The 19,011-nt window shown below is 41.1% G+C and overlaps 1 protein-coding gene across 1 annotated transcript in view; it reads left to right on the top strand.

Moving 5' to 3' along the window:
* LOC134527317 (nuclear cap-binding protein subunit 1) overlaps positions 1–19,011 on the top strand; it is a 377,088-nt gene that overhangs the window by 302,325 nt on the left and 55,752 nt on the right. The window contains exon 12 of the mRNA XM_063359877.1: positions 1,460–1,638. Within this exon, the coding sequence (XP_063215947.1) occupies positions 1,460–1,638 (179 nt within the window). The remainder of the gene's footprint in view (positions 1–1,459; positions 1,639–19,011) is intronic.

Raw genomic sequence — 19,011 nt, 5'->3', positions numbered from 1 at the left:
GCAGGGAGTGAGTGAGTTCAGTGGAGTCGGGAGTTTCCGGGCGATAGAGTCGCGGGCGCGGCGGAGTCCCGAGTGAAGTTGCGAGCGAGTTGTTGAGTGGGATCGTCGACGACGTGGAAGTGCGTCGGGCAGCGGCGGAGTGTGGCGACGGAGTCCTGCGGCTGAGACCCACGAGGGGTGCTGCGGCGAGAGTTGCGCCGGAGGTGTGGCCCAGAGAGGTGTGCGGAACGAGTAACTGGGGAATTGACATTTATTTAAGTGTAATTAGTTATTTGCCAATTTAGAAGATTATTTGTAAGTGACAAGTAGTGGTAATAAATAAAACTGTGTGTGAAATAAAATCTATTAATTGGGCTATCCTTTACGAACCCGCAGGGAAATCGTAACAATACTTCTGATGTTATATAAATTAAAATGTGGGATGTGCTGTAAATTTAATGTTAAGAAATGCTAGTTCAAAATAAAATATATTTATTCCCTGTGTTATATTTACTGCTTGAAACTTTTCTTTTTTCACGAGGCCAGGATGGTGGACAAAGGTACTTACAATGCTATTAGGAGGTTGGGAATGCGAGGTATCATTCCGGGAGGACCAAACGCACAGCTAGTCGGGTTCCGGAAGAGGGGTAGGGGGCAGGAATGCTTGCTACGTCAGAGCAGAGTGCGCTTGGAACACTGCCAGACTGTCAGGGATGGGGAGGGGAGCTTCAGTTCGATGCTAACATGTATATTATTCGGGAAAGTGATTTCGATCACACTTGGATGAGTGTAGAGATTTGTGGTGCCTCTACACCTATACCTACAGTCAATAGTTCAAGCGATGAGAAGGGCGATATAAATGAAGAATTGTATCTTCACAACTGGCTGGAAATAGAGCAGTGCAGGCGTCGCTGGATGCGATATTTGCAACAAAAAAAAGAGGGGGGGGGGGGCGAACTCTTGAGCAAGACGGTTCACCATTGAAGGATGCTACTCGTCAACTTTATGAGAGGGTAACCACCCAATATATTTCGCCGGATCGTGTCACCACTGTCCCGCCTCCATTGTTGCTGTAAGACAAGAGCTGTCAATGCCAGGTTCATCTCTCTTGATGAGACTGCTGCCACGAATGGATCTTGTGACCCATCGACTGCCTCCATCGCTATCATCAATGCCAGGGAGGTCAGAACCATCGCCGCCGGCGACTGCGAGTTGTGTATTCTCGTGGAGACGAGCTGTGAGGGACTGCATCCCCTGATGCATCGGGGTGGTCCCCCAAATCTTATGTAATGCCAGATGGCTGCCATAAATTACATAATCCAGTATTGCTGCCAAAAAATTGCATAATCCTTGAATCCCTACCCCCTACCCTGTGTCATTGGATGAAGTAAACCTACCAAGTTAGTATTTTTAATTCTTGGAGAGTCACAGATATGCATCTTGCACAAATTGTTTGTTGTGTGATGTGTGCGTGTTGCAGATCCTGGCAGAGTCTGAGGAAGCCCAGATGTGCATTCTGCGAAACATGTTTGAGCTGTGGCGCAACCATCAGCAGATGATGTGCGTGCTAATTGACAAGATGCTTAAGACTCAAATCATAGAGTGCTCTGCGGTCGCTAACTGGATATTTGCCAAGGAGATGGCTGGAGAGTTTACAAAGTAAGTGTTATTGTTTCGTATTATATTGCAATTGTAAAGAGTGTAGTTATAGTTTTAGCAACCTGCACTTTATATATCTTACATTTTTCCTTTAATTCATGGAGTGAAAAATTTTCATTCAGGCATATCGACAAAATAAATTGTCAACACACCCGTAACGAAGGACTTGGATTACTTTTTTTTTAAATTTTGGTTTGTAAAACTGTGTGTGCCACAAGTGAGTATTAACTTAAGTCTAAAATAAATGATTATTTACTTATTTTAAAATAACTAAGCAGTTATTTGGTGTAAGTTACTTTTATGTTTACTACACGTGAAATATTAAACAATCATGTGGAGTACTCCTATTGTCTATTTTTAATCAATTATTTTCTGTAGTAAAAAAAAAATCATCTATTTATCATTGTGTTTGTATTTTTTACCTCTTTGACTTTAGTTTCATTTGTTTCTTTGCTAGGCTATCATAACGATTAAAAGTATGAGCCTGTTAGTGTCAATAAACCCTTGTCACCTCTCTGACCTTAACCTCCAAGGTCAAGGAAGGACAAATTACACCAATTCCTAACCGACCGAGCAAAAACAAACCCACAAAAAAAATAAGTCTGACAAACTCCCTCCCACATAGTGGTGTATGGTCATGTATAGGAACAAAGAGCATTCCAAACAAAATTTAATTAGAGGACCAACGAGATTATTTTATAAAATTCTTTAAAGAAGTAATTTAGCATCAAAATCCAGTTGTATTTTTTTTTCCATCCACGAAAATTACAAAATATACCTGTAAATAGGCGCGAAACATTTTAAGTCAAACCAGATTTTCAAAAATAAGAAAATTCCCTAAATATATCTTTAAAAAGTATATTACAAAAATTATGTTAACAGGAACTATTAAATACCTACATATGCTGGCATACTTGAAAATGTTAATAAAACATAAATGAATAGTGTTCACTACTGCAGTATGTTTACCTAAGCTTAATAAACTAAATTGAAATGGATACATTAAAAAGAAACATATGTAAAAATTTTAATACATTATAAATCTTTAAACAAACAATTTAAGCTAAATATATATATAAACATTAAAAAATATTAAAAAATATTATTTGAATTGTTTCTATCGTGCACGATAGTAAACTAAAAGGTTAAAAAAAAAAAAAAAAAATATTTTTTTTTCCAGTTTCTTTGGGCCTTTTTCAGAATCTCTGTCACAAACCCCACGTACAGTTTCCGAAGCACTGGGTTCCATTTAAAACGGCATGGCGCTGAGTATTCGAATGGTACAAACCGCAAAATATCCTCAAAGATTTTGCAGTCACATTCGGGAACCACAAAATATGTTCCGCTGAAAAAAATCTGTATCCACCACCACACAGTTCCTCCCCATTTGACTGCACAAAATGGACTATGCTGTCTAGTTCGTAACATAAATTAGAACACTTTTGCACTTTCCAACTTCAGAACTAAACTCGCTAAAGTTACTTTAATATCAGTTCGCTTGTTTGCGTGAAAAATGTAATATAGTGGCCACTTAAGGCGATTGGTGCACGGTAAAAAACGGTTACAGGCCCGAAAACAATGAATTTTGTATCATATGACCACTAAAGAGTCTAGATGCCTATGTGGGTGACCGTTACTGTGTAGGGAGGTCAGGAGCTTAGTTCCAGCTCGTCAGTGGCGAGATGGCCTTCATACGGGAAGGGTGTCGCTGGTGGTCGCTCTGCGGCCTGCCATCTAGCGGGAACTAACAAAACCTCGAAGGTTGTATCTCGCTCTCCCTCTAACACACAGCCGATAAGGTTCTATCGTGCCCCGGAAAAGGGGAAGGTTTAGCAGGTTTCTCTTTCACTCATTCTTCGCCATGGGGAGACGGAATGGATTATTTTTTGTCCGCAACTGCGCAGACGTCATGTGGCCACTCCCGCACTCTTCTCACTCAACTCGCTCATTCTCTCACACTATTTCAATAAATCTTTTCAAATCTTCAACATCAATACTTTAAACCATTGTGCTTCCTACGGATTAATTATATTTCATGCAAGTGCCCGAATTCAGCTGCAAAAAAATAAAACGCGTAGTCAATTTTTTTTCTTCAAAAACCTTCCCAAACACTGTGTGTTAAAAAACATTCTGAAAGCCCATTTTTCTAGATAAATGGAAATTCTAAATCACCTACGCCACAAGGAAACATTGTGCTTTAATATTATGTAAAAAAACACCTCTTAGTTTTATAGTTATCTAAAGGTGGTGTGATATGTTTTAGATGTCGCACCATCTTATCATCCATGTAGAAGAGTTACCCGAAAAGCTAACAAGACTATTGCCATGGAAATTGAAATATGGTTAAGGAAATATTTTTCAAATGTTTGTAAACAGTAAACAACATATAAAAAATCTTATAACTGTAATTTTAAAATACAAACAACCCTATAGCAAATTTAATTTCAATATGAAAAAGTCTACAATAATGTTTACAAGAAACGAAATTGCAATAGCAATACAAAAATATCGCAATTTTGATACATTGTTAATATATATATTATTTTTAATAAAGGCAATAAAAATGACATACTCAATATTTGGAATACAATAAATACCTTAAGCCCTACATAATTGCTGCGATATTCACAATAAATGGTTTTCTTAAATATAGTAATTAAAAAACATCGTAAATAAATTATGAACATACATATTATGGTGAAGGAAAGTGGACACTATCACACTGAAAAATCTTAGAGGGTAGTTTTCCTCATCTTATTTCTTTCTTTGCGTTTTTGGCCTTGTTCGTTAAAATATTTCATGTTCAAATACTTGATACGCATATACGTTCTTGTCCTGACAAAACAGTATATAACTTCTTCTGGATATATATTTTCAGTAGTTCCGCAAATAATTTTAGTCAGTGATTCAAAAATCCGCTCTTTTTTGCACAAATTGTTGCCATGAATATTATCGAAACACATTTCAGCAATCTTTATTAATTCAAAAAATTCATTAGTGGGACATTTTAAGTTACCCTTTGATTGTACATGTATCCAGCTATCGTCCTCCGAATTGAAATCCGTAGTGCCAAGGTCAGGATATTTATTTCTGAAACGGTGAGCTATATAGCCAGAAACATATTTCAGCCCTTCAAGAGAAATTTCGTCACTTGAAAGGGACCTGGCCTCTAAATCTAAGTCTATTTCTTCCATGTCAGCAAGATCTATTTCATTTAAAGGTGATTTCTCTTGAAATGTTTTTGTAAAATACATTTCCTTGCACAAAAGTAGTTCTGTAATTTCATTCTGATAAGCACTGTCCTGTTCCATTTCATTTGACAAAAAATCACTTACCAAACACATTTCGTCTCTCTTCTCATCCGTGTTTTTCCGTTCAGCAAAAACTGCTGCAGAATGTTTTCACAATATGTAGTTTATAATTCTGTATTTAAAGTAAATGGGCGACAGATGCGTATTTTATTACATGCTTTATATTAGCTTCACCTGTATGTTTGTTTGTCTGTCCGTCTGTAACTCTTTCGACTAAGAGTGAGTGGCTCATCACTGTAAAATGTCCCACCAATTTTATCACGTTCGTTAGCCGAGCGGTCTAAGGCGCGCGACTTCTCAGATGACAGCTTTCGGATTCAGCGATCGTGGGTTCTACTCCCGGCCACACCGGAAAAAAAAGTGTTTTTTTTTTTCTGGTAAATTCTAAGATTATATCCATACATCTAACTGTAAATGATTCGGAGAGACTTTACCATTTCTTTGTGACGTTGCAACTCCAAATAGTTATCTCAGATGGTAATAGGTAGTGTCGGTAACTCATTTCCCTATGATAATTATACATAAATATAGTTTAAAAAACAAAAAAACATGCTTTTAAAGAATATCAAACTAAAAAGTTAAAAATAAATATAGTTTAAAAAACTAAAGAAACATGCTTTTAAAGATTATCAAACTAAAAAGTTAAAAATAATTTTAAAATTTAATTTATGACAATAGTATATAAGCAATACTAGTATAAATGAGAAAAAAGCATGAGGCGCTTAATATACAAAAAATATGGCACAAAGTGCCTCAAGCTTTTTTTCTCATTTATACTATTATTGCTTATATACTGTTACGATTTCCCTGCGGGTTCGTAAAGGATAGCCCAATTAAAGATTTTTATCACACACACAGTTTTATTTATTACCACTACTTGTCACTTACAAATAATCTTCTAAATTAGCAAATAATTAATTACACTTAAAGAAATGTCAATTCCCCAGTCACTCGTTCCACACACCTCGCTGGGCCGCACCTCTGGCGCAACTCTCGCCGCAGCACCCCTCGTGGGTCTCCGCCGCGGGACTCCGTCGCCGCACTCCACCGCCGCCGACGACACTTGCCTTCGCCGAGGATCCGCTCGACTCCTCGCTCGCAACTTCACTCGGGACTCCGCCGCGCCCGCGACTCTATCGCCCGGAAACTCCACCGCGGGAAAACTCCCGACTCCACTGAACTCTCTCACTCCCTGCCCTGGAACCTTCGTCCAAGGACTTCGCCACTCTATCGCCCGGAAACTCCGCCGCGGGAGAACTCCCCACTCAGTCTCTGACTGACTCGAAGGTCGGCCCAACCTCCTTATATAGCCCTTGGGTTCCCGTCCAGAACAATCGGGCATGTCTCCGAGATATTGCGCGACCTTCGCCGTCGAAATGTCCAGAAACGCGTCGTGAGTCCTGTCGAAGGACGCGGCGGCTGCTCAAAGAACGCCGATAAACGCAACAAGCATCGGGTTCCCACAAAACACGCCGATAAACATGTCTGAGTCCTTTTATTCCGCAGTGCGGCCTGTTTTAAGTAACTCGATCTGAGGCAGGTGCGCGCTGCGACGGTCAGGATGTCGCGCGATAGTATGACACGAGATACCAGGGAGAGGATGCAGGTGGAAGGGGGCGCAGACAGGCCGAACGAGCGCGGCGATGCCAAGCACTGCAGCCAAGCGCGATCGTTACATTGCCCCCTCCTTAAACCTGTTCGTCCCGAACAGGTAATTCATTTCTTCCCGCATATCTCTTCAATCGGTCTAGATGCACCACTTTCATTCGTCCTCTTTTCCCCCTCTGGATACGGTACACCACATCATTTAACCGTTTCAATACTTCATACGGGCCTTCCCATGCTGTCTGAAGCTTAGGACACCTGCCCTTCCTTCGCTGAGGGTTATACAGCCACACTAAATCGCCTTCGTGGTATCCTGCCGAGTTAGCCTTCATGTCGTACCTTGTCTTCATTCGGTTTGTCGCTATTCGGAGGTTCCTACGGGCTTCGTCATGTATAAATGTCATTCGTTCCTCCAAGCGATTGACATAGTCAGTAGTGCTGGTCGACTCTTGGTGAGGATGACCGAACTTGATGTCACAGGGTAGCCTCAACTCCTGTCCAAATACAATACTTGCAGGAGTCTGCCCAGTCGAGTCATGAATGGCAGCCCTATAAGCCATCAGGAATAACTGAATATGTTGATCCCAATCTTGCTGATGTTCGGCCACGACCTTGGCAAGGTGTTCCTCTAGAGTTCGGTTGAACCTTTCCACCATGCCATCCGACTGAGGATGTAGGGCTGTAGTCCTGGTTTTATTTATGCCTAGTAACCGGCACACCTCCTGAAACACTGTGGACTCGAAGTTGCGGCCTTGGTCTGAGTGAAGCTCCATTGGTACCCCAAATCTACAAATGAAGTTGTTGACTAGTGTATCTGCAATGGTGGTAGCCTCCTGGTTGGGAAGTGCATAAGCCTCTGGCCACTTACTGAAGTAATCCATCACTACCAGAATATACCGGTTACCATCTTTAGTCTTGGGGAATGGCCCAGCGATGTCGATTGCTATGCTTTCAAATGGAGCTCCCACATTATAGGCTTGCATTTTTCCGCGACTACAATGTTGTGGTCTTTTCCTAGCCGAGCATGTTTCGCATTTTCTACACCATGCCTCCACATCCTGGCGACATTTCAACCAATAGTAGCGTAAGCGGGTCTTACCCAGAGTTTTGTTAACTCCTAGGTGTCCGCCAGAAGTACCATCGTGGATTTCTTTCAACACCTCTGCTACTAGACTCTTTGGAAGTAATAGTTGCATCTTAACTACTTTTCCATTTGGACTTTCCCATGCCCTCATGAGCAGCCCATCCACAAGCCTTAAAGAATCCCATTGTGCCCAATAAGCCTTCACTTCCTTTCGGTCACTAGATACCTCCTGCCATGATGGACGTCCAGTACCCTTTTCCATCCAGCTTATAATGGGTCCCAGGTCAGGGTCTTGATGCTGAGCCGATTTCAAGCTGGCATTGTCCCATTTTTCTTCACCGTTTGTTATAGTAGTTCGCCGAATATCTTCGATTCCCTCATTTTTCTCTGCTCTTTTGCAGTGGTTGCAGTCTACCTTGCAAGGTCTTCGAGAAAGAGCATCGGCATTGCTATGAATTCGGCCCTTCCTGTGTTCAATCTTACAATCATATTGCTGTATCTGTTCAATCCACCTAGCAAGTTGTCCCTCTGGATTCTTGAACTGTAACAGCCACTTAAGTGCAGCATGGTCAGTTCGTAAAAGGAATCTCCTACCATACAGATATTTGTGGAAATGTCGGAAGGATTTTACTAGAGCCAGAAGTTCTCTTCTTGTGACACAATAGTTACTTTCAGGCTTAGACAAAACTTTACTGTAGTATGCTATGACTCTTTCATTCCCATCCTGGACTTGGGAAAGTACAGCTCCCAACCCCCTTCCACTTGCATCTGTGTCAAGGATATAGTCTCCATGTTGACGGGGATAGGCGAGAATAGGGCTTGTACACAGGGCTTTCTTCAGGTCTTGAAAGGAAGTCTCGCATGTTGGCGTCCACAGAAATTGCCTCCTTTCCTCGGTCAGCTCATGCAGAGGCTTTGCAATGGCTGCGAACCCAGGTACAAACCTCCTATAGTAGGTACAGAGACCCAAGAAACTCCTTACATCATGCTTGTTTTCAGGCCGTGGCCACTCCTTTACAGACCGGATCTTCTCAGGGTCTGTTCGGACCCCAACCTGTGATACAATATGTCCGAGGAATGTTACCTCATGTTGAAACAAGAAGCACTTCTTTGGACTTAACTTGAGCTGTGCATGGCGAAGCCTGTCAAATACGTCCTGGAGGTTCTTTAAATGCTCCTTTACAGTATTTCCCACCACAATAATGTCGTCCAGGTACACTAGACATGTTTTCCAAGTCAAGCCATGCAGCACAAGTTCCATCAATCTCTCAAAGGTTGCGGGTGCATTACATAATCCGAATGGTAACACAGTAAACTGAAACAGCCCACTTCCTGTTGAGAAAGCAGTCTTCTCTTTATCCTCGGGGTGCAGCTCCACTTGCCAGTAACCACTCTTTAGGTCCAGCGTAGAGAACCATCTGGTGCCAGAGAGTGTGTCAAGTGTGTCATCGATACGTGGGAGGGGGTAGCTGTCCTTTTTGGTGACATCGTTCAGCTTCCGGTAATCCACACAGAACCTCAGTTGGCCATCCTTCTTCGCTACCAGAACGACTGGGGAAGCCCAAGAACTTGCAGAAGGCTCTATGACACCACCCTCCATCATACTTGCAATCATCTTCTCTGCCTCTTCTTGTTTCGCTAGAGGAAGTCGCCGTGGTGCTTGTCGGATTGGTTCGGTATCGCCAGTGTTAATGCGGTGATACACGATGCTGGTTCTTCCAAGGTCAGTGTCCCCTAAGGAAAAAACATCTTGATTTCTCAACAGGAAAGAAGTAACTTCTTCCATCTCTTCACTTGTCAGATTATCTTGGCTTCACTCCAATAACTGTTCTAAATTAGGATTAAGTCTCTGCTCGGTATGTATGCTAGGTGAAGAAGACTCACACAGGCCTACCCAAGAGACTGGTTCACAGCTAGCTATTGGGTCTCCCTGTTTCAGAACCCTCGTTCGTGAATCAAGGTTAGCTACCCTGACTGGTACAACCTCACCGACCTTAGCAATGCTTCGAGCAATCAGGAGCTTCTCCAATCCTAAAGTCATATCCAGCTCAATCAGGTAGCTCATGTTGCCCCTAGGGTCTCCCATTATTCTAGCAGCTACAATCTGCTCATGGTTTGCTGGAATTGACACAGATTCGCTAACTACTACCTGCATTACAGGAACTTCCAATTGATCAGGGGTAAACAAAGCCACCTCTTCCCCTTTTATACGCAGTACCTGTCCCTCCATGTCAATAACAAATCCATACTGATTCATTATGTCCACTCCTAGAATTACTTCATCAGTGATATCGGCAACAAGAAATTTCTGTGGTAATGTCCAAGTCCCAATCCTTACTTCCGATTCCAACCATCCATGCACTGGTGCAGTGTCCCCAGTGGCTGTTTTAAGCCTGTATGGAATGGGTGTTCTCTTCAGTTTGTCCCTACTCACAAGGTCTGAGCGGATGTTAGACACTGATGCCCCTGTGTCAACAGTGAGTAAACACTGTCTACCATTGATCCATCCATTAAGCAACAAACTGTCCTGACCTCTGCGAAGTAAGGATACTGGGAAAACCCTAGGGGCTACCATTTTCCGTAGAGCTGGCGTGTGCCCCCTCACACCGGCTACTGCCCGTTTCCCTGTTCTTCTCGCTTGTCTTCTTTCTGTGATGTCTTCTTGTGTGTCGGGCATTCCCGCTGGATGTGTCCTAATTCTTGGCAGACAAAGCACCGTGGGCGTCCTACTCTTCGGGCCTGGGTACCCGGAGAATCATTTAGCAACTTCTTCAATGCCCTGATGATATCTCCTTCATTAGTGTTGTTTCTGGCATTTCCTTCAGTATATGGCTCCAGTCCAGTTCTCCTTGTCCTAATGCTGGTGTTTCTTGAAGCACTGCGTGCCGCTTCAATTTCCAAGGCATGGACCAAGGCATCGCAGCTCTTCTTGTGCCGGGCCAAACGAAGAGTCTGCTGTACTTCTGCATCTCTGATCCCGTCTATAAATGCACTGGTTGCCAGCTGTTGTCGAAATTCTGTTGGTGCATCTGGATAAGCGAGGTACACAAGACGTTCGATGTCTGCCTCGAATTCCTGGAATGTTTCTGAGGGCCGCTGCTGACGTGTCTTCAGGGCTGTTCTATATACCTCGCCCATGTGTCGGTCGCCATACCTTAGCTCGAGAACTTCCACCAGTACCGCATAGTTCTTCTGCTCTGGTACTGGTATGGTCTGAAGCAGCTCGAGTGGAGGTCCTCGCAGGGCCAGGACGAGTGCTGTAGCCTTCTCCTCCTCGTCCCAGCCATTTACCTCAGAAGCTGCCTCAAACTGTCTTCTGTAGACAGCCCACGAGGTTTGGCCATCGAAGGTGGGTGGCTTGAACTTTGAATGACAGGTTGCGCCTTCCACCTTCACATCTCCAGAATAACTGCTTCGTTTCGTAGCACATGTAGCATCCTTGAGCATCCGGCGCCATTCTTCGGTTACCGCTGATATTCGCTGTTCTGTGGTGTGCTCGAGTTGGGCCAGCTGTTGTGCTACTAGTTCTTCATGTTCTGCCACATGTTGCTCTAAACACTGTACTTTGCCTTCCAACTGGTTGCTGGTTTCATCGATCTTCTTTTTCATCTCTTCTTGGCAATTATCAATTTTATTCTTCATTTCTTCCTGGCCACTCTTCATTTCATTCTTCATTTCTTCCTGGCTACTCTTCATCTCGTCCAGCCTATTCTCCATTTTCTCCTGGCTATTCTTCATTTCATTCTTCATTTCTTCCTGGCTACTCTTCATCTCGTCCAGCCTATTCTCCATTTTCTCCTGGCCATTCTTTATTTCTTCCCTGTTACTCTTCATTTCATTCTTCATTTCTTCCCTGTTACTCTTCATTTCATTCTTCATTTCTTCCCTGTTACTCTTCATTTCATTCTTCATTTCTTCCTGGCCACTCTTCAGTTCGGCCAAGAATGCCAGGACATTCTTAAGCTCATCGGCAGCCATCTTTTTTGTCCACATATACTACAAGCCTAAATAAAAAAATTTTCTAATACTGTTCTTAATTTTAAATGACCTAGCCGAACCTTCTAATTTAACTAACAATAACTCTATTACATTCAAAACTAACACTGACTACAGTATACTCAAACTAACTGTAGAAAATTTCAAATTCACTAAAGTTCTAAACACTAACTATTCTCGTAAAGTAAATTCTATCCTTAACTATTATTCTAATAATGTAACAAAATCCAAAATCTGTTAATTAGGGCTATCCCACTTCTGACACCAAAATGTTACGATTTCCCTGCGGGTTCGTAAAGGATAGCCCAATTAAAGATTTTTATCACACACACAGTTTTATTTATTACCACTACTTGTCACTTACAAATAATCTTCTTAATTAGCAAATAATTAATTACCACACCTCGCTGGGCCGCACCTCTGGCGCAACTCTCGCTGCAGCACCCCTCGTGGGTCTCCGCCGCGGGACTCCATCGCCGCACTCCGCCGCCGCCGACGACACTTGCCTTCGCCGAGGATCCGCTCGACTCCTCGCTCGCAACTTCACTCGGGACTCCGCCGCGCCTGCGACTCTATCGCCCGGAAACTCCACCGCGGGAAAACTCCCGACTCCACTGAACTCTCTCACTCCCTGCCCTGGAACCTTCGTCCAAGGACTTCGCCACTCTATCGCCCGGAAACTCCGCCGCGGGAGAACTCCCCACTCGGTCTCTGACTGACTCGAAGGTCGGCCCAACCTCCTTATATAGCCCTTGGGTTCCCGTCCAGAACAATCGGGCATGTCTCCGAGATATTGCGCGACCTTCGCCGTCGAAATGTCCAGAAACGCGTCGTGAGTCCTGTCGAAGGACGCGGCGGCTGCTCAAAGAACGCCGATAAACGCAACAAGCATCGGGTTCCCACAAAACGCGCCGATAAACATGTCTGAGTCCTTTTATTCCGCAGTGCGGCCTCTTTTAAGTAACTCGATCTGAGGCAGGTGCACGCTGCGACGGTCAGGATGTCGCGCGATAGTATGACACGAGATACCAGGGAGAGGATGCAGGTGGAAGGGGGCGCAGACAGGCCGAACGAGCGCGGCGATGCCAAGCACTGCAGCCAAGCGCGATCGTAACAATACTATTGTCATAAATTAAATTTTAAAATTATTTTTAACTTATTAGTTTGATAATCTTTAAAAGCATGTTTCTTTAGTTTTTTAAACTATATTTATTGATGTTCCATACCTCTAATATACGGACAGAGAAAAAACCACTCTAACACATCTTAGTTCAGTTTAACTGTTAACAAATATTTAGGTTAACAGGTCCTATACATATTTCCGAATGTTTTACTGACTGAGTTATACTGGACATTAATTAAATTGATCGCTGATATTTATACTTTTAAACAAAATTTTGAATTTATCATTTTATGTAAACTCAAATGCGTTAAAAAGTGTAACGCAACACTACACACGGGTAGTGATGTCTAGTGCACTGCCCTATGCACATTAGTTAACAAAAAAATAAAATGAAATATTAATTACTGATAAATAATACCTTGATGTCGTGATACAAGTAACACATGCTTATCTGATATTTATCTCAATTAGAATACGAAATAGGAAGCTAAAATAATTAACTGATTTTAAGACTGATTTATTACTTACACAGTACAGTGCATTTTGAAGACAAATGGGTCTTAAGAAGCGAAAATCGTACTCGATTAAAGGATGGTATGGTGTTCGGTATATTAAGGTTTCCCTCAAAGTAACGGTTTCACAATGCTTTTAAGATATTAGTTACATCCCAACATAAGTTTAAAACATTTCTCTTAAGAGTGTGCTTCGTAGCATTAAAAAATGTGCCTTAATTATTTTGCAAATTTATCATTGTTATGGTGACAATGTCAGGGGTTTTCGTAATTTTTTTTTAGAAATATAGTACAGTATTAGCAACTACATTAAAACTGTTATTTTATTCACACAGAGAAAAGAAATACAAAATGCTAAAATTTGGCGTTTGTCTTTTTATATACTATATAGGTTTGTGATTATATGTGTGTTGTAACATGTATAAAAATATTAAATATATTCAACAATATTTGGTAATTATATATATTAAAAAACTTATATGTACGCGACTTGAAACTACGTGAAAGGTTTTCAGTCTATAAAGGCCTATTCTATGATTTTTTTAAAATTATTAATTCTTATGCAAACAATTAATAAAATTGGAAGTTTCTTACATTGTCAGTATATGCATAGCATTACAGTTTTTCCAAACAATTCTCTACCAGTGTTTACCTAAGGTTTGCATGTTACGTTGGTTCTTCTACTAATACACGTATATTACAAGAGGTTTGTAATAGATTAAATGAGGTAAGTAAGAATGCGTTTTTATAAACGTTGTGTATGAAATTATAAATTTTGAGATGTATAATAACAAAAAGAAGTGCATTCCGAAGACATATGTCGGTAGTGTTACCCACTGAAACATTATTCCCACTTCAACTCTCTGTAAAAATAAAAGTATGGGGTTGAAGGCGTCAAAAGGGGTATATAAATAAAATTTGAGGCTTCTTCCTTATTTCATACGCTAGTGTCCCCCACTTACAATTGCAAACAAAAATTTTTCCTCGATGTTGTAATTTACTCTGCGTAATCACAAAAAATTTTGGCAGTAAATAAGTATTTAATTTTTAAAAATGAAAGCATTCATGTTTCGAAAAAAATATTAAAGCTATGTGGGAAAAAATGTTTATAGATACTCCAGTAAAATTTTCAGTTTGATTGTTTTGATAGTTTCGAATCTGTTGCGAGTTTAGTTTGGAGTATTCTTCGGCCGCGCGAGGCGAGTTTGGCTCTTTTTCATTTTCTTCCAGCGTAGGAAGCCGATACCCGGCTTCACCTCGCATCCTCTGCTGGTCTTCCCTTGTCCTCTCCAGATGTATTACTGTATATTAACTTCATGAGCGCGACCTTGACAGACCCTTCGTTTCTTCGGTCTCCTCTCTCGTATTCCCTCTCATGGTGGCGACAGGGCGGGAAAACCGGGAAAACCGGGAATAGACAGGGAATTTTACTAGCCTGGAAAGGTCAGGGAATAGTCAGGGAAAAAAATTGTATTCACCAAACAATATTTTTTTTTTTTACAAAAAGGCTAATTTATTTTTGCCTTAAGCCATGAAAGCAACAAAAAGGCAGAAGTAATTTGTCAACTTGACTGTGGCAGTAAAGTTGGAGGGGGGAAGGGGTGTTTATGGTCGCCCGAGCAAGCACACTTGCCGCGCGCAGCCGAAGTCAGTGTCTGTTGTTTGAGAAGTGAGAACACACGCACAAAGGAGGAGTAGAATTTATCATCAGTCCAGCACGGTATAGCGAATGTCACATTTTTTAATGTTTCCGTGCCAACGAAGCAAAAGCGAAGAATAATTTGCGTGGTAAGTATTTGGGTTTCTTTTGTGTGGTTATTTTGCATGTTTATACAGCCTTCCCTGACAGACTTAAGTGTGAGCTGGCAGGGATGCAAATCTGTTGTGTTTACATTTTAACTGTTTCATGTTTTCAATATATATCAGTTAAGAACTTCATAAACATTTATAATTTTTCTTGGCTCTCAGTTTCCAGGACAGTGGTATTTATATGATGCGGTTGGATGGAAGTCACGTATACATGTAATTTTAGTGACTCGTGTATCGGTGTGTAGAGTTCTGTGAATATTCGAAATTTCCAATTCAAATTCCTAGCACGCCGCCTCGTAATTTACTGTGCGTTAAGTGCATTTTTAGCGACATTCCACGGTAAAAGTATCTGTTTCTTTATATTATATTAACTATATTTCGGCGGTCAGATGACTTGGGAATGAATTAATATTGCAAAACGATATGTACGAAGTTTCTTTGCTGTAAAAATTACTGTTTTAATAAGCCTAGCACGCCGCTTCGTAATTTACTGTGCGTTAAGTGCATTTTTAGCGACATTCCACGGTAAAAGTATCTGTTTCTTTATATAATATTAACTATATTTTGGCGGTCAGATGACTTGGGAATGAATTAATATTGCAAAACGATATGTGCGAGTTTCGTTTCTGTAAAGATTACCATTTTAATAAGCCTAGTACGCCGCCTCGTAATTTACTGTGCGTTAAGTGCATTGTCAGCGACATCCCACGGTAAAAGTAGCTGTTTCTTTATATAATATTAACTATATTTTGGCGGTCAGATGACTTGGGAATGAATTAATATTGCAAAACAATATGTACGAAGTTTTGTTTCTGTAAAGATTACCGTTTTAATAAGCCTAGCACGCCGCCTCGTAATTTACTGTGCGTTAAGTGCATTGTTAGGGACATCCCACGGTAAAAGTAGCTGTTTCTTTATATAATATTAACTATATTTTGGCGGTCAGATGACTTGGGAATGAATTAATATTGCAAAACGATATGTGCGAAGTTTCGTTTCTGTAAAGATTACAGTTTTAATAAGCCTAGCACGCAGCCTCGTAATTTACTGTGTGTTAAGTGCATTGTCAGCGACATCCCACGGTAAAAGTAGCTGTTTCTTTATATTATATTTTATATTAACTATATTTCGGCGGTCAGATGACTTGTTAATAAATTAATATTGCAAAAGGATATGTAAGAAGTTTCGTTGCTGTAAAAAATGTACGGTAGCACGTCGTCTCTTAATTTACTGTTAAGTGCATTTTCAGTCAAACTTTTCATTTCTCGTTGCCAACTCAACATACGTTGTGATTATCTCTTTCTTTTAACGCAACCTAACTTGGTGCCTTTTTTTTATGCGTGTGACATGGACAAGGGAAGGAAAATAGACCTTGCTTTGTTTTCACGAATGCTTCCCGTCCCATCTTTCCTCTCTTGCGCCCTCAACACACTCGTTCCTTGTCTTCCTATCTCACCCCTCTTGTATTTCCATTCTCGTCCCTTCTCGTGTATCTTATCTGGTTATTGCTGCCACTACACCCTACCACTTCACTCCAGCTGCTCGGTGTCCGCTAGAGAAGTACAGTCGTTCAGCCCATGATTTTTTTTTCATTTGCTACATCGTGAAATGTAAGCTGAATAAAGATCCGTGGACATTAAGGGCAGAGTGATTTTAAAAAATTATTTACAAGTATATCAGCATCCCCACATTGTATACATATGTTACATAATTGACAGGTGCCTCTAAATGTTAGTGAAATATTATTAAAAAATTCTTTTCTCATCTGAATTTTCTTCAAAATTAATGGTGCTCACTGTATACACACACACACACACACACACACACACACACACACACACACACACACACACACACACACACACATATAAATAATTTTTATTGGATATGAAGTACTGGAATTCAGTAACTGGTCACTAAGCATTGCACTCTTTTTTCAGGACGTGAAGCATGCCGAACAAACGCACAAGGTTCCAAAAAGACTGGCTCAATGATGAAAAATTTGCCTGGTTATATGAAGATGATAAGGATCCATTCCGTGCTGGATGTTCACTATGTCGGTACACCTTTTCTCTCAGCAACATGGGTAGGCGTGCGGATACAAGCCATCTTGCCAGCAGTAAGCACATGAAGGCAGCTTCCAGTGGACACTCAACAGTGTCCCTAACCAAGTATTTTTCTCCACATGTTGAAGCGACTCCTACATCAACAAGTGTTGTTGGAGCAACTGCTGCGTCAGCAAGTGGTGTTAAAGCAACTTCTGCATTTGCAAGTGTGCTTACAAGTAGTTCCGGCATAAGTTTACCCAGCACTTCATCGAGCACTATTTTTCCCCAGTTGTGCACAAGCAGTGAAAATATTAAAGTCTCAGTTGCTCTACCTGCTGTTTCATCAGTGCAAGTCAGTTCTAATCACAGTCGTGCACTTAAAAGTTTTGTGTTGGGTGAGAGTATTACAAAGGCAGAAGTTTATGGTGCCTACAAGTGTCATGACTCACAAGTCATTAAGGTCTGCTGCCAAAGATGTTTCTTTGTTTCCAATAATGTTTCACGACAGTGACATTGCAGCAAAAATGCAAATGCAGCGTGATAAGATGGCATACGTAATCCTTCATGGATTAGAACCATATTTCAGAAACATGCTCCTTGAAACACTCCATGCATGCAAGAATGTTGTTATTGGATTTGATGAGTCCTTGAATAAGGTGTCTCAGAAACAACAAATGGATATCACCATTCGTTTCTGGGATTCTCAGAAGAATGAAGTATGTGCTCGCTATTTAACTTCAGCTTTTCTAGGTCACGCAAAATCTTCAGATCTGCTGAATGCTTTTGTTAAATCTCTCTCATCGCTCAACATTGACTTGTTAAAAATCATTCAAGTCTCAATGGATGGACCCAATGTCAATTTCAGGTTTTTGCAAGATTTAAGAAAGGATTTAAAGAAAGATGACCTTAGGCAGCAAGGTTGCACAGAGGGCGATTGACATTCTACCGCACATCTCTAAGTTTGTAAGTGGTGTCGAAAAAGAAAAAATTGCACCTACATCGCATAGCTATACAATAGTTTGTAAGGCAGTACGTGACTCATTACTGCCTGCTAAGCTAGCATTTTTCCGCACAGTGGCATCAGATCTAGAGTCTTTCATGAAAGAATTTCAAACTGATGTGCCTATGGCACCTTTCCTATATTCTGCTCTCACACTGATTCTGCATAATATCTTGGATCGTATTGTGAAACCTGATGTTCTTACAAAGTGTTCAGTTGTTTCGCTTGACTTAGATGATAAGGAAAACCTTACTGCTAAACAAGTTAAGATAGGTTATGCAACCCAAAAGGAATTGGGGAAGAGCAGATTAGCTGAAATAGATATTTTGACTTTTCGTGAGGACTGTAGGAAGGGCCTGAAAAAAGTAGCAAAAAAATTGATAGAACGTTCACCTCTGAAATTTAGCTTAACCAGGGCAATCTCGTGCTTCGATCCTGCTGTTGTAGCAGTTCATGCAAAGGTTGCTAACAAGCGACTAGAAAACTTAATGCAGATTCTTGTAGATCATAATTGGCTACATGGAACTGCTGCAGACAATGCAGCTCGAGAATTTTCTGTTTGCAGCTCAAAACATGGTGTGAATAATGAAATGAAGGAGTTTTGTAGGGTGAATGAAAGAGTGGATCACTTGTGGTGGAAAATATTTGATATGGGGAAAATGCAGAATATAACAGAAGTAATGAAGATGGTTATGATACTGTCTCACGGAAATGCGCAGGTGGAACGAGGATTTTCTGTAAATGAAGACTGCATAATAGAAAATATGAGAGAGCAGACATTGATAGCAAGGCGAACAACATATGATGCTGTTAGTTCATTTGGTGGTGTTGCAAATGTCCCCAAAACGAAATCCCTCATCCATGCAGCTCGCAATGCCCGGGCAA

The sequence above is a fragment of the Bacillus rossius genome, chromosome 1, assembly GCF_032445375.1.
Source record: "Bacillus rossius redtenbacheri isolate Brsri chromosome 1, Brsri_v3, whole genome shotgun sequence".
Taxonomy (NCBI): domain Eukaryota; kingdom Metazoa; phylum Arthropoda; class Insecta; order Phasmatodea; family Bacillidae; genus Bacillus; species Bacillus rossius.
Note: the sequence above shows the minus strand (reverse complement) of the source record. Positions and strands in the feature narration are given on the sequence as shown.